Source organism: Penicillium hispanicum (genome assembly GCF_028827665.1).
Source record: "Penicillium hispanicum strain IBT 35686 chromosome Unknown utg000001l_segment0_segment0, whole genome shotgun sequence".
NCBI classification, from domain to species: Eukaryota; Fungi; Ascomycota; class Eurotiomycetes; order Eurotiales; family Aspergillaceae; genus Penicillium; species Penicillium hispanicum.
In genome coordinates this window covers 825,721-840,412 of record NW_026623193.1, presented here as the reverse complement: position 1 = coordinate 840,412, position 14,692 = coordinate 825,721, and the positions used below count along the sequence as shown (strand labels likewise).

At 54.5% G+C, this 14,692-nt stretch overlaps 4 protein-coding genes across 4 annotated transcripts; 1 reads left to right on the top strand and 3 right to left on the bottom strand.

Annotated features, from left to right (window-relative positions):
* Positions 1-1,531: 1,531 nt before the first annotated feature.
* N7459_000330 (DUF1708 domain-containing protein) lies at positions 1,532-4,917 on the top strand (the record flags this gene model as incomplete). The annotated part of the gene is made up of 6 exons (XM_056939515.1): positions 1,532-1,721; positions 1,763-1,965; positions 2,018-2,111; positions 2,168-2,396; positions 2,454-4,783; positions 4,844-4,917. 6 exons carry the CDS (start codon positions 1,532-1,534, stop codon positions 4,915-4,917), a joined length of 3,120 nt encoding a protein of 1,039 aa, XP_056803795.1.
* Positions 4,918-5,753: 836 nt separating this feature from the next.
* Positions 5,754-6,736, bottom strand: N7459_000329 (ThiJ/PfpI family protein; the record flags this gene model as incomplete). The annotated part of the gene is made up of 3 exons (XM_056939514.1): positions 5,754-6,145; positions 6,258-6,495; positions 6,662-6,736. The coding sequence occupies 3 exons, from the start codon at positions 6,734-6,736 to the stop codon at positions 5,754-5,756; spliced, it is 705 nt and encodes a 234-aa protein (XP_056803794.1).
* A 648-nt stretch (positions 6,737-7,384) lies between these two features.
* Positions 7,385-9,573, bottom strand: N7459_000328 (putative sucrose transporter; the record flags this gene model as incomplete). The annotated part of the gene is made up of 8 exons (XM_056939513.1): positions 7,385-8,286; positions 8,334-8,449; positions 8,509-8,698; positions 8,750-8,821; positions 8,872-8,938; positions 9,009-9,253; positions 9,324-9,349; positions 9,398-9,573. The coding sequence occupies 8 exons, from the start codon at positions 9,571-9,573 to the stop codon at positions 7,385-7,387; spliced, it is 1,794 nt and encodes a 597-aa protein (XP_056803793.1).
* A 1,283-nt stretch (positions 9,574-10,856) lies between these two features.
* N7459_000327 (glucose-6-phosphate dehydrogenase) lies at positions 10,857-13,180 on the bottom strand (the record flags this gene model as incomplete). Its single annotated transcript, XM_056939512.1, has 10 exons — positions 10,857-10,969; positions 11,035-11,406; positions 11,463-11,670; positions 11,727-11,803; positions 11,857-11,941; positions 11,998-12,195; positions 12,263-12,613; positions 12,681-12,701; positions 12,771-12,843; positions 13,137-13,180. 10 exons carry the CDS (start codon positions 13,178-13,180, stop codon positions 10,857-10,859), a joined length of 1,542 nt encoding a protein of 513 aa, XP_056803792.1.
* Between the last annotated feature and the right edge of the window lie 1,512 nt (positions 13,181-14,692).

The following is a 14,692-nucleotide window of genomic DNA, read 5'->3' as shown; positions in this document are numbered from 1 at the left end:
CACCACACGGGGATGGAGAATAAGGACAGGGCCTTTGGGGAGGCAGAATGGGTTCGACGTGACAGCGACGCCGTGGAGAACCGATGGGGGGGGGGGCGCTCTGATTGACGATGCAGAAAAGGTTGATTCTAAAGATAGAATCCGTGGAGGGAAAAGAGACTTGGGCGCTTAGGTCAGCCAGGTCCGATCGGGACATGCGCTGCTATTTATACCGCAGAGGGCAAGCAATGCGCTCTCATTGGAGGACGAGCAGAAAGGTTGGCATGACGGACTTCCAGATGATTAGTTAGTTACCTGCTATCAACTGGAGATCTGGTCTGTGGTGGCAGGGTGACTATCGGCATGATCTGTATAGTTCAATCTTCCTCGTCTAGCATCATACCGGCACTGGATACAGTCTGAAACTGCATTGACACATGCCCGTTTCAGCCTCACGATGTTGGGTGACTGAATCATGGGCTTTTTGACATGGCGATCTCTATAGAGCCATTTCCCAACCCTGAATCCGACCGAGGCCGACCGTCGCTATAATGCCGCCCGCCGTATACTAGCACTCGCCTCTGTACTTCTTGCCCTTTTCACCTCCCGATTCTACTTATCTACAACTCCCGCATCCACCCCGACGCGGCAGCTGGAACTATTGCCTCCCTCCGCCGCCACGATCTGACCAGTCATCAAGATCCTGCATGGTCCCAATTTGACAGATGTCACTCGAAACTCTCATAGGTGAGAGATGGCGACCAGTCAGGCTGCCGCACAGGTGTGCCCAGAACCCTGGATTGAAGAACCCAGTTTGGAGATGATGATCGCCGTCGGTATCATCCACTCTCCACACAGCACTGGGCGCGCAATGTTTACAGTATATATCACGGCAGAGTGAGGACAAGCAGTGGCCCTTTGCACGCCGTTCACGCTTCATTTCCAACGCGTTTCATTGCTTCCCATCGTCTCAGTCCACTGGTTGGGAGACAGTTGGACATCGCGTTCTTGGGCGGTCGAGACTATCACGGCGGGAGTGTTAGTGGTTTAGTGTGAGTTCTCATTCCCCCCGTTTTACCCCTGAGCACTGAGCATCACGAATTTTTCCCCCGACCGTTTTCTGTCTCCCGTTTCCCTTCTGGACCCGACTACCTTCCTTTTCCATTATCGCCTCGCCACCGTTTCGTTCCTGGTGGTTGAACCTGTGTCCCCATCTACGCGCTCCCTCTCTCCAGAGCACAGACTACCCCGTTCAGACCAGGGGATCCTTTCGTTTTGCCTGAGCCTGTCCCCCCGGGCTGCAGGACATCCCGGCCTGGCCTTGTTCTCTTTTTTCTTCTTTTTCTCTCCCTCTCCCGTCTTCAATTCTGTCATTTCATTACCTGTCGGTCTTCTGCATCTGAACCCAGTTCACTTTGAAAATCACCGGCTAATTTGTTTGTTGACCCGGAGCAGAACCTCGGGGGAAAAATTAACCTACAGTCCCGGAGACACGCCTGTGTCGTTACGCCGCACAAGCTCGATCTGAGCGGTCGCGTGAGTCCTCCGAATCATGCCGTTCTTTTCTCGCGTCTTCCGGAGCAAAGACTCCAATGCCACCAAAAAGCAGACCAAGCCAGCCGCCACCGCCGACCCGGTCCCCGCGAAGCCTAAATGGACGGACGCCTGGCAGCGGACAGAGGTGGCGCCGGAGGAGGTGCAAGACCTCATCCGAGGCTGCTCACAGGAATTGAAGGCTCGAGGTGGGTAGAATTCCTATCCCAACCATGTGGTGGTGCGACAGCTGCCACGCGCATTCTCCGGATTGCTGATCATTCGTCCGTTCTAGCCCTCGGCACCCCGTTTCTCCTCCTGCCCTTCCGTCCCAGCTCCGATCCTAGTGCTGCCCGCACATTCATCCGTAACTACTTCAATCAGTCCTTCGAGAAAGGTGCACCCGTCAGTGGGGATGCCTTGGCTCAGGAGCTGCGGCTCAATGAGCCGATGGTGAGATAGGTCTGTCCAATATTTAATGGAGCTCTCACTGATGGATAATCAGGTTCTCTGCAGCGTGATGAAATGGTGTTGGAGTCGGCTGCCTGGCGGCGTGGTTACGTGGGAGGCATATGAGCTATTCAAGGTTGGCGAACAAGGTACGCGCTTCACAGGTGGAATGCGCAGGAGGACAATGTACTGAAACAATCTACAGATTCGGATTTGGCCCGCGACGCGTTCTCCACCTTCATTCCCATCAGTGTCGACTCCGATGCCCGCACCAAGATCATCTTCGACTTTTTCGACCTTCTCGCGTCCATCGCGGCGCACGGCAAGTCTAACGGCCTGGGAGGCCGAAAGCTGTCACGATATGCTGGATGGTGGGCCTTTGAACACAGCGACACCGGCAATGGCTTCGAAGCCTCCTATAAGAACTGGGCTGCGTATGGCCTCCATTTGTGATCTCTCTTGCCGGGATGGACTCTAATTCTGGTCGATAGTGCCGCCGATGCCACCAGTCACCTGTTCTTCGCCTACTTGCGGTCGCTTTCTCCCGAGATGCCGCGCGGTGTGACCGGCATCTCCTCGCTGCCCATTTCTCTCCAAACGCTCGTCGAGGCTACCGAATACCCCCCGGAGACCCCGACCCTCCTTCAGGTTACGACCACTAAAGTTGTCATGATTGTTGATACGGTTTCTCCCACGCCCTTTGCTCTGCTGCGCCGCGCAAAGAATTTCGAATACCGCGACGACCATTGGCATCTGCAGGAATTTGCCAACTACGAAGATCCCGTTCGAGCACTGACCGATGAGTGTCTGCGTGTTCTGAAGTGTATATCTTCAACGAATGAGTCGAGTGTGTCGAGTTCAAAGCAGTCAACCAGCCTGCGTGATGCATCGTGGTCTCGTTTTGAGGACATCGGGTTCGGTGACTCAATCGAGTCCGATCCTGAGGACGAGAATCGAGCCTCGACCGCGAAGCCCGATTCCTCCAGCGGTCTGATCGCCGCGCCTAAATCTCAGGGTGGTGACCTGGGTCGTCCCACAACCCCATCCTGGGCAGACTTCATGTCGTCCGGGTTCTCGGATGAGAACAACCTGAAGGACCCCGTTGGTCCTTTGCTGCTCCCGCCTGACAAGGTTCTTCCTCCAATTGCTGCTGCTCGGGGCCAGAGCTCTCAGTCGCACAAGCGTACCCTGGACAGCGAGCCATCCCTTGAACCAGCTGAACTGGCTAGTATCAACACTCTGGACATGGATGACTCGTTCTGGTGGGTGTGGATTACTAGTTTGTCGGGTGACGAACCAGCCACGCGCAAGGCTGTGTTTGGTCGCTGCGCCCTCCTCGAGACCGTCATCCGCGATACTAAATGGCTGGTTCTGGAAGAGCAGGTGAAGGGTGCCGCCCCGGAGCCGGAGGCTGGTGCGCAGATTGTAGAGAAGAAGCGATTCTTCAGCTTTGGTAGCCGAAAGGGCAAGCTAGGCCGCCGCAAGTCATCGGCCAAGAAAGTCTCTTCCATTGAAGAGACTTACAAGCGGCCCAACAACCAGGCCCCTCAGAGCAAGACCAGCATTGGACCTGATCAGCACAAGCGAATCCAGGCTGCTGCCGCCGCTCTCCAGAAGAAGCATCGTGAGCAGGAAGCAGAGGCTAACCAAGCCCGCGCCAACCCCGGTGCCGACACCTTCTCTACTAAAACCAACTCCGTCTTGACGCTTCAACCGGGCATCGTGAACGAGGCCTCCTCGGCTATGAAGTGGGCCAACAACTACGACAAGAATACTTTCCGGGCTGCCTATTTGAACAACAGCCGTGCGGGCACTGGTGCCCCGGGCGAGTCTGTGAAGGCTGACGAGCCTACCCCCGAACCAGCGGCAGAGAAGCCTGTCACACCGTCGGCTCCCCTTCCGCCCAGCGCCTCCAAGACGGGACCGCCGCCGCCTCCCAAGGACGCCGCTGCCGCGGCCACCCCGCTGCCACCTTCGCCAGAACCGCCTAAAAAGGCACTCAAGGAGCCGATGCCGGAAGAGGAGAAAAAGGAGACCCCCAAGACTACAAAGACTGTGGTGATTGAGCAACCTGCCTCGCCTGAGCCTCAGCAACCTGCGGAGGAAACCAACAAGAAGCTGAAGAAGAAGACCGGAAACACTGGTTTCAAGAGCATGTTTGGAACAAAGAAGAAGGCTGATCAGCCTCCTATGAAGAGTACCGGTGCCAAGGATAACTCATCGGTGGCGGCTGCGCGCGCTGCCCTCGAAGCCAAGGCAAAGGCCGCGCAGGACTCGGGTTCAGCATCGCCTCCCAAGCCCGTTCCGGTCAAGAAGAAGCCTGTTCCAGAGAAGCCCACTGTGACCGAAACCCCTGCCGAGGAGCCTGCGAAGCCTTCTACGCCTCAGCAGACCGCAGAGCCTGCCACAGAACAGAGTAGCCCTGCACAGGTTGTTGGCAGTGGCAGCCCGCCTAAGACCCGACGGGCCGTTGAGTACGATGCTTTGTCTCGTGTCGACACCAACGAGCGTGATGCGGCGGATCAGGAATTTTCCAAATTCGACCAAGGGCCCTTGGTCGAGCAGCCTGCCTTCACCCCCGAGGAGGATTCTCCCGTCACGCCTGCCCCAGCCGCCGAAGTGGACTTGCCGCAGACCCCAACGAACGGCCATGATACCAAGACCGAGGTCGTCGCTGAGTCCGAGACTGCTGCTGGCGAGGACCGGTGGGCACAGATCCGCAAGAATGCTGCCGAGCGGGCTGCTGTTGCTAATGAGGAGCCTGAAACTCGGACCAGCCAGTCCGAACGGACTGACGAGGGAGACACGAGCGGCGAAGAGAGTAAGTTCTTTAGATCCGCCCATCTATGACCCAAGTCACTGACCGCATTCCTTTCTACAGCCATCGAGTCGCGTGTCGCCCGCATCAAGGCTCGCGTCGCTGAGCTAACCGGCGACATGGAGGCCGCTCGCTAAATCACCGTAATCACTCCTCTACACACCCTATATTCGTTTTCTTTCGCGTCAATTTCTGTCTTATTTTAAACCATACTACCTTACTGTCTTCCTGGGGAGATGTCGCCAAGTGGCCGATGGCTCAACACGCAGCTCCTCCTTTCGCACACCAGCATTCTCATCCTCTTTCCCTTTCCCCTTCTCGCCAACCAGGCATCTCTGTTCTTCGTGTTTGCTTGTCGAGCCCGGTTCACCGACGTCTCCCACGGCCGCCCAAAGTTGACCCCCAACAAGGCCAGGCCCAACGAATACCGCGATACGATTAACGGAATCTTTTGGTTGTGATTATTTTATTATCCTATCTGGGTCTTATTTTCTGTCCCGTTCTGCTCGGTTTGATCTTTATTTCCAGTCTCACGGCTGGACAGATATCCGGTTTTCCTTCTGTTTCGTATCTACCATCTGGCCCATCTTATGCCCAATCCGGGCTCACGGCGACTACTGTTTCTGCTTTGTGTTCTTGCTCTATTCCCCTTTTGCTACTGAATTCTCCAGCCGGTTCAGCTTGCTATCAAATACGAATCGCTTCTATCTTATTATCTAAGTAGACCTGGTTCCCTTTAGCATTCATTTAACCAAGCACCGAGCTCCTAAATCAGTAGTAAGACGAGTAGCCATCAAAGTCAGTAGATGGAAGCTACCAATGATGAGATCCCACAAAGAATCCCATTCCATGACCGAATAATCAACATCATATCACATTCATAGGTATAGCGCACAACAGGATACAACTCCCTTCACATATCCAGATCCTATATCCAAAGAGAAACAAAACTACCTATCCATTCGGCATCCCCTTAAAGCCCCAAAGCCTTAAGAATAGCCTCGCCAACCCCCGTCGCCGAAGCCGGGTTCTGCCCGGTAATCAACGTGCCCCCGATCTCCGCCGTCTTCGCGACAACCACCTTCTCGCCCCACGGCTGCTCCGCCTTGACGTACTTCCCGCCCGACACGCGCTGCAGCTCCGTCTCCAGCATGAAGGGCATCAGCGACGACAGCTGCACCTGGTCCTCCTCCGTGTTGGAGAACCCGGTCACCTCGGCGCCGGCGATGAGCGGCTGGCCGGAGGGCGCCTTGGTGTTCAGAAACACGCAGGGTCCGTGGCAGACGGCCGCAACGGGCTTCTTGGCTGCGGCGAAGGTCTCGATCAGCGAGATCGAGGTTGGGTCCTCTGTGAGATCGAACATGGCTGTGTGGGTTGTGTGCTGTTAGTATGCCTGGCTGGTCTGTTGCAAACGCAGTGTGCAGTCCACATAGGAACCGTGATATTGGGGAATATTAGGGAGAAGGGGGGGGCGTACGTCCGTGGCCGCCGACGTAGAAGATCGCGTTGAACTCGCTGGCGCGCGGCACGATGTCCGCGAGCTTGTGCGTGTTGGTCCACAGCGCCTTCTGCTCCTTCAGGAAGGTCTGGGACACCTCGTCGGACTCGAACATCTTGACCGAGCCCGGGTCGAGCGGGGCCTCGCCGCCGTTCGGGGAGGCGATCGTCAAGGAGACCTTGTTTTGCAGGACATGATGGGGGTGGGCGAATTCGGGCTGTGGTGGTGGTTAGCTATGCACTACGTACTCACGCACACTGAACGGGACGGGGGTTGGGTATGGCATGGTTCGTGTACTATAGGGGCAGGGATGGTGTGCATTGCATGCAGGTGCAAGGCCAAGCTCGAACGAGCCGTGCCGAGGGAGCTAGGGAGTGACGTACCAAGAACCAGCCAGTTGGCCCGTGGCCGGGCATTTCACTGAAGGAAGTGAGAACGACGAGAACTTTAGGTGCCATTTTGCTTGAGCTGCTTGAATTGGGGGTGTAATGGGGATGGAGGAGTGGTGAAGTTGGTGAAGTTGGTGAATGGTAAAGAGTGTTGGCGGGGTGGGATAGCTTTTCTGTGCTGCAGAATGGCGGGTCTGGCGTGCATCAGCATTTCGTCACCAGCTCCACCAGTCGTTGCTTATCAATCCGTGAGTTGCCGAGGTCGCCAAGATGGAAGTGATGAACGTACTACTAACAGCGGTCAAGATAAGGTGGGGATGGGTTGCAGAAGTTCTTATTCGATGGTCGAGGAGATATGCTGTCCCGTGCATTCGGAGGTTAAACCATTTTTGGTCGAAGTGATAAATCTAATGTACATATATAATCTCGCAATCGGGTATGTTGATAAAAAAAACTACAAGCAGGACAGAAAACAGGCTCACGGGTCATGAGCATGATTACTATATCGTCAGATGAATATGATATGCACATGCCACAAATGCCACATTCCAGAGGCGATGGATCTCCACTGTACAGGGAAAGGGTCCTCTGGCAGGCTCACAATGCATCGGGTATAAAACACTTGCTTCCGGTCATGGTATTGAAGGAACGCCCGGGATCATGAATACCATACATACACTTCTTGCTCCGGGAGGTTGATTCGAATAAACAGACCCTTCACCGGACATACCGTAACCGCCGAGTCGCTTCGGCGGCCACGAGCGCGCTGAGCGCGCCGATGAAGAGACAAATCGCAATTGCATTGGGCTTGTCCTTGTCCAGGTTCATCCACTGCGCGTCGGATTCATTGTCCTTGTTAGGCTGCACGCCTGGCTCAAGAAGACTGAAAACGATCCAGCTAATGAATGTACCGACGAACTGCGGTAGGGTGGTGTAGACATTCAGCACCCCGAGGTAAATGCCTGCCAGCTCACCCGTGGAGGGAATATTCGAGGATTGCTCTTCTTCATCCATATCGCTGTCTGAGTCACGGTGGTTGAGCCGCAAGACTTCCAACTCAGTGTCGGCAGCAGAGCTATTCCGCAGGCTGGCCGAGGTAATCATCGTTACGCCAGATCGTGTGGATGATGCCGCCATCCCGGGGACACTGGGGCCGCCATTCATCGTCAGCTTGTTAATCTCCACGCCCATGAAGGCAAAGGGTGCCCAGCCACTGATGGCCCAGGGAATGCCACACACTGCCACCAGGAAGGTAGCAAATGCCCGTGAGTGTGCTAGGGGAGCAAATATCATTGTCGCCGCGAACATGATCTGGGAAATCAGCCACGCTGTCTGGAGATCCGGTCGCACCATGCTAAAGACTTTCAGGATCGTTGCAAAGCCCGGCGGTGGTCGAGGCGTGAAGCGCGTGCGCTTGGTGTCTGGCGGCTGCACGCAGAAGGGCAGCAGCACAGAACTGAAGAAGGTAATGGAGGAAAACACGACGAGCGAGAGACTGCCGACACGGCCGACCTCGCCCAGCATATCCATTCCGGCGGTGATTTTGGTTTTTGGCACCTCATATCGAAAGTATGTCTCACCCACCCAGGTGGTACTATAGAACAAGAACGGGAACCACCCTAGATCTTGTTAGCCTTGCCACCTAAGACTGAAGAGGAATCCATACCAATCCAGGCCCAAAATTGCGCCCAGCAAATGGCTTGGATGCGCGGGGGCAGTTCTAGAGTCGTCTTGAATAGCTGCGAGATCACCTCGACCGCGCCCGCCTGTCCATCGGAATCCCTATTCACGCGTTAGCGCTGATTTAGATAAATTATTCAATCACAACGGAATTTCCCTACCTTGCCGAGATCAGAACGCGCTCTTTCACCGAGTACGAGGTGACCGCCACCGCCACGATTAAGGAAATCGCAGCAATAACTGTCATCTGCTTGAACTGTGTGTCGCCGAGCAGGCTACCAAAAATGCTGACGGTATCAATGGAGCCAACTATATAGCTGATAAGCTGACCAATGGCGCACATTCTTCCCGCTGTTGCATTGTGAGAATATTTTCAAGATGACCGGATTGAAGAATACATACCCCAAGCCGAGCCCGCTTGTTGCAAGGGAATCGGCAGTGTGTCCACGATCAGACTGCGACAACACGCTTGGACTAGAGCCAGTTAGCAACTCCCTCAGTTTAATTGCAGAGTCGTCACTCACCGACGTTTATAGAGAAATCCACAGCATAGATACTCGAGACTGCCAACGCAATTGTGACGTTCTTAGCCTGAAACGCAAAGCATCAAGTCAGTCACAAATTCGGCTGCAACCGCACACAAGAAGCTGCCAGACCATACCTTCTCCGGCTCTTTAACGAATAATCCAACAATCTCTGCCGTCCATCCCAGCACTATCAGACAAAATGCCACAACGAATGAACCAAAAACCATAAACGGTCTCCGACGACCCCATCTCGACCGTGATCTGTCCGCAATGACACCAATCAAAGGCTGGATAATCAGTCCTGATAACGGCCCCGCAATCCACACCAGCGACGTCTTGGACTTGGTCAGACCTAATTGAAGGAGATACGGCGTGCAATCTGATCTCGCGCACAAGAAATTAGTCTCCAGCTCAAGGTCGACATAATCACGGTCCGATATAGCGCTTACAGGTCATTTCCGTGCCCCATGTGAACCTAGCTCCCACAAAAGCCAACAGTCAGCAATGAAATAACACAGCAGACACGCCGAGGCTTTCTGTTATTGATTTGCGTGTCTCTCCCTCTTTCATCGCGGGACAAGAACGGAAGTGGAATACGCACTGCAATCCGACCAAACTAAACGTCAACAGGGCCATCCGCGTCGCCTCGGACCGGCCCTTGATTGAGGGTGTCCCCGCCCACCGTGCAGTCTGTGGCATCCTGGCTATGCGCGCACTGGCATACACCCAGCTTCCTCCACTCGGTCACCCGGCGCAATAGTTCGGAGTACGGGTATAGAGTCCCAAGGTTGAATTGGCTCCGCGGGCGAAAGGGCTCGAGCACAGAGGGACAAACCAGCTTCTCAGAGAATTGGATTCGGACTCGGGATTCGGCGACAGGTTCCGCGGATTGACAGCAGGACTAACCGTTGCGATGAGGATCAGGCCGCGTGCTGGGCTGGTGTATACAGTACGAACTGTAGCGGAGTGGAATCAGACTGAGACCCAGAACCAGAATCAATGCTGTCTAGAGTCGTTCGCGGGCTCCGTGTTGTTTTCTCGTCGGCGGCGGTGGGAGACAAATAAGGACAAAATGCTGCTTGTATTTTCGCGACGGATCGAATTGCGGGCGGCGCTCGCGGTGGGATGTGAAGTGTTGGATGCAGGCGGTTCTAAGTCGAAGGCTGGTAATCTGGTAATCTGGCGAGGTTGACTGGAAGCCGCCGTCCTGTGCTCTTGTCCGGGGTTGCTGTCGCAGTCGAGAGGGAGAAAAAGGGCCTGGCCTGAGCGCCGAGTATGCGGGCCCCCGGCTTATCGGGGAAAGTCAGACCCGCCAGGGACGCGAAGTGTCTGGCGTCGATCTGGGTTTCAGATTGATGACAGCTGGGGGATGGGTCGAGTCATGTGGCGTATGTGTGTGTCAATGGAGTTTGATCACTAAATAGCAGATATTTTCTTTGACGTGAACTTGGAGCTGTCACTTGCGGTTTAGGGGAAGCTCTGGATTTTCCGTCTGCAAATGACAGATCCGACGCTCTGATTGGCGCAGGGGATGAGTAAGCGGATGCCATTTATAGTACTCCAGGAGAGGTGTACGTGGACAAGGCAGAGAGATACGTTAGTCCAGGATGGCGCCAGAGCGAAGACTTCTGGTACGAGATTTGCTAAGTGGGAGCCTAGGAGTGGTTGCGGGCTGGCAGTTGGGAAAACTCGGAGTGCTTAGGCCGAGAATACAACAACGTTGTAGACAATAGAGAACAGAAGCAGAGGGTAAATAAGAATAGAGATCCAGATGTGTGAGTGCATAACGCAACGTTAAAAGTCCTTTCATTGCTCAGCCTTCAATTCTAACATCGCCTTTGGAGCCCGAAGAAAAAACCTATCACAGATGCGACTCCTGCTAGCCCGGCCGGCCAGCCAACAGAAATGGAAGAAAATAATGGATTTTGTTCGCCTTCGTATTCCGCGTCCGATATCGTCGTAAAGAGCTACATGCCCCGCACCTACAGTCGGTTGGGAGCGGTGTTCGTCACCGGCCACTGGTAACCAGCTGCATCACTGAATTTGTAGCCGTAGGAGGCAGTGAAATCATCGAGAACCGCGGGGCCGCGAGAGCCTGACACCAGTGAGCGATTGATACCATTGATAATATATAGAGGATAATGGGAAATCCAAACTTACCGTATGGGTACTCCATCGGGATGATCTCCTTGTTGTCATCCAGGTAGTGTAGGAGCGGGGTGAACATCCGCCAGCTGGCATCCAGCTCATCATCGCGGACGAAGTTGGAGTGGTCACCCTTGAAGGCATCCAGGATCAGTGATTCATAGGCCTCAGGAATCTTGAGGTCGGAGAAGCGGCGGCGGTAGGTCAAGTCCAGCTCGGTCACCACCGTCTGCATGGACAGACCCGGCAGCTTGGAGTTCATCTTGATGTAGACGGACTCGTTGGGCTGGACCCGAATGACAAGCTCGTTGCGGGGGATATCCTTGAAGATGCCAGAGGTGACGTCGCGGAACTGGATCCGAACCTCAGTCTTCTGCTCGTTGAGGGCTTGGAAAGTTGTTAGAGCCAGTTCTTATATGCGAGGGAAAGCCTGGGGGCAATACCTTTTCCGGCCTTCAGGATGAAGGGGACACCGTCCCACCGCTCGTTCTTGATATAGGCCACCAGGGCGCAGAAGGTCGGGCAGCGCGACTCCTTGGGCACGGTGTCGTCCTCCAGGTAACCGGGCTTGCTGCCATCGAGAGACCGGCCGTACTGACCAATGATGACGTTCTTAGGCTCAATGGCATCCATTGCACGCAGAACACGGACCTAGGAAGCTGGTCAGTATGTTTGTAATATGCACCATCGAAGAAATGAGGACCCACCTTCTCATCACGAATGTCCTCGGCGGAGAAAGAAATGGGACGCTCCATAGCGAGCAGTGTTAGGACCTGCAGAAGGTCTGGTACAGAGTCAGTATTGAGTGGTTAGGTAGAAAATGTCAGGCGTACTCACGGTTCTGCATGACATCACGGATGATGCCGAACTCATCGAAGTAACCTCCACGGCCCTCTGTACCGAACGGCTCCTTAAATGTGATCTACGGAAATTGTTAAAAGTCAATCTCGTTGAAGCAGGAGATCAATCCACACATACCTGGACGTTGTCGATGTGGTGACGGTTCCATGTGGCGTTGAAGAACTCGTTGCCGAACCGCAGGATGAGAATGTTCTTGACCATCTCCTTACCGAGATAGTGGTCGATACGGAAGATCTCCTCCTCCTTCCAGTTGGGCTCCAGGGCCTTCTGGAGGTCACGCGAGCTCTGAAGGTCCTTGCCGAAGGGCTTCTCGACCTGTTGAAGAGAGGAACGATTAGTGCCTGTCACCTCGGTCGTCGACCGGGAGCGCCGAGAAACCCACAATGATACGAGCGAGACCACTCTTGGGGTAGCAGTTGCGCTTCAATTGTTCCGACACGGTGATAAAAACACTGGGAGGCAGAGCCATATAGAACACGCGGTTCTGTTCCTTCCCTTGCCGGCCCTTCTCGACCTCTTCGAGGTGGTTGTTGAGGTTGATGAAAGATTCATCCTGGTCGTATTGTCCGGAAACGTAGGTGCACAGCTTGCAGAACTGGTCTAATTGCTCTTCGATCTCCTTTGTGGGGACCTTGATATACGAGCGCACGCGCTTCAGGTATTCTTCGTGGTCCATCTTCGTCCGCGCATATCCGACGATCTTAATGTCCTTGGGGAGGAATTTGTTGCGGAACTAGGGTTTTTGGGTCAGTCCGGGGGTCCAGTGCTCTCGCGCAGTTCATAAGCAATGCATCACATACGAGGCCGAATAGAGCAGGGAACTATCGAGCAAGTTAGTTCAGAGTCGACCATCACACCGAACGAAGCCGGTCCAAGCCGCGAATACACACCGTCTTCTTCTTTGCAAGATCGCCCGAGGCGCCAAGCACCACGATGATAGTGTCATCCTTCAATTCGATGGTGCTGGAAACAGAAGCCATTGTTAGCCGGAGGGAACCGAGATGAATTCAACAAGAGCAGAAATTTGTAGCGAATCAGGTGGAGTGACGTTCGAGCGGAAGCGTAGCGGGGCAGACAATAGATGTCAGATTGCTCTTGGACAAAATTGCCAGCACTCGGATGGGAGGTCACGATTCCCGCTGCGATGGGCGATTGTAGGCGAGGAGGGAGGTTGAGGCGGTGGTGCAGCGGGCGCGCTTCCGCAGCCGGAGGAGGGGGAGGTGATGTCAGAGACCAGAAAGGGACGAGCCACTCACCCAGCATTCTGGCGCTCATCGGTCTGGGAGATCGCGCTGGCCATCTTGCAACGCGAATCGAGGGGGAATATACAGAATGGAAATGAGGGAGGATTAGAGGGGAGGGGGAGAGGGAGAGGAAGAAAAAGCGAAAATGGATAAGAGCGAGAAGTTGTTGGGGGAGAGGAACAGAGCAGTCCGTCCAGCAAGTTCCGGCGGAGCAGGTACTTTTTAACGGGCCTCGCGCTCTCTCTCGCTCTCACAGCTTCGTTGGTGGGGCGCATTTCGCTGGGTATTTTCCGTTTTACACGATGACTTCAGGGTGTATTGCCATTACTGAGTACGGACAACCTGCGCTCTCGCAGCGCGGAGCGGCCTCGACGTCCTGTCTACACTGCAGGATCTCGTAGATATCGTATATCATTAGACCGAGCTTCCCTCGATCTCGTAGCAAGCCCCGCTGCTCCTCCATCTCTCTCCTATTTCCACCTTCGATCTCGCCTACCTAGGTAAACACTCTTGCTGCTGACTATGGACCCCCGCGCCAGCTGATGGACAGTTGATGAGATCTGCAACGTCAGCGCCCTCTTCCGAGCGGTCTAATCGAAGCTGTGATCCTTCTGGAGTAAAGAAAGATTAGTCCTCTGATAACAATCATGTTCGTGCCTCGAGGTATGGCAAACGATATGTACCTCGGGGCTTTACCGGTGCTACAGTACCGATGTATTTCCTCAGAAGCCGAACCGCCTGAAGGACTTTGTGGAGTAACCTGACAACATATATGTACAGTAATTACTCAGTACCACTTGCAGGACGATTGAAGTACATACTCTCGCAGGATGTGGTCGGCGATTCAAAGTGCAGCAGACATTGCAGACCTCGCTCTCTCTCTCTCTGCTTTCTCCGGAACCGACAATACAGGATGGTGTAGAGTGGGAGGGAGCCACAGCTCCACCGAGTTTACTGCTTCATTGTTTCCTGCACTCGGCATGATGAGCTCCGAAGCAGTTATCATGGGTATTGCAATACCGGTATGGAAATTGACACGATAAGATGCTCTCCCGGTGACCGAAATCGTGGGGGACGATCGGCGCATTTGTCATCCCTCATACCAGACGGATCCTATTTCTCCGTGGCAATTCTTTAAGTCCGGCGTTGATCCGAGTCAGCAGTTGCGACCGGATTCGGCGCTTTTTAACCGTGAGGTCTGGCCCCGGTACTATTAGCTAATGGAGGATACCTGTGAGAGAGATCGAAGTAATATGGATCGAGCCTGCTGGGCCCGTAATACTACTCTACATACAGGCCTAGTTACATGGACTCGTCGCGGTGCTTACAGCGGCCCCCGCCGTGGTATCCAAGCAACACGCACGATGGGAACGCAAGTCTCCATGGAAAGCAAGTCTTGCAAGAGACAGAGCCAAGTGGTGGGGCGGGAAACGGGGAAGATGTCTGTCTGGGTTTCCTAATCAGTGTACCCGGTCTGTACCATGCCGGCGTGCGATCCATCTTGTTCTGCTCGACGCTACATATAGGAAGTATGCAGACGGAAGATACCTGCATACTGCGCAGAGGAA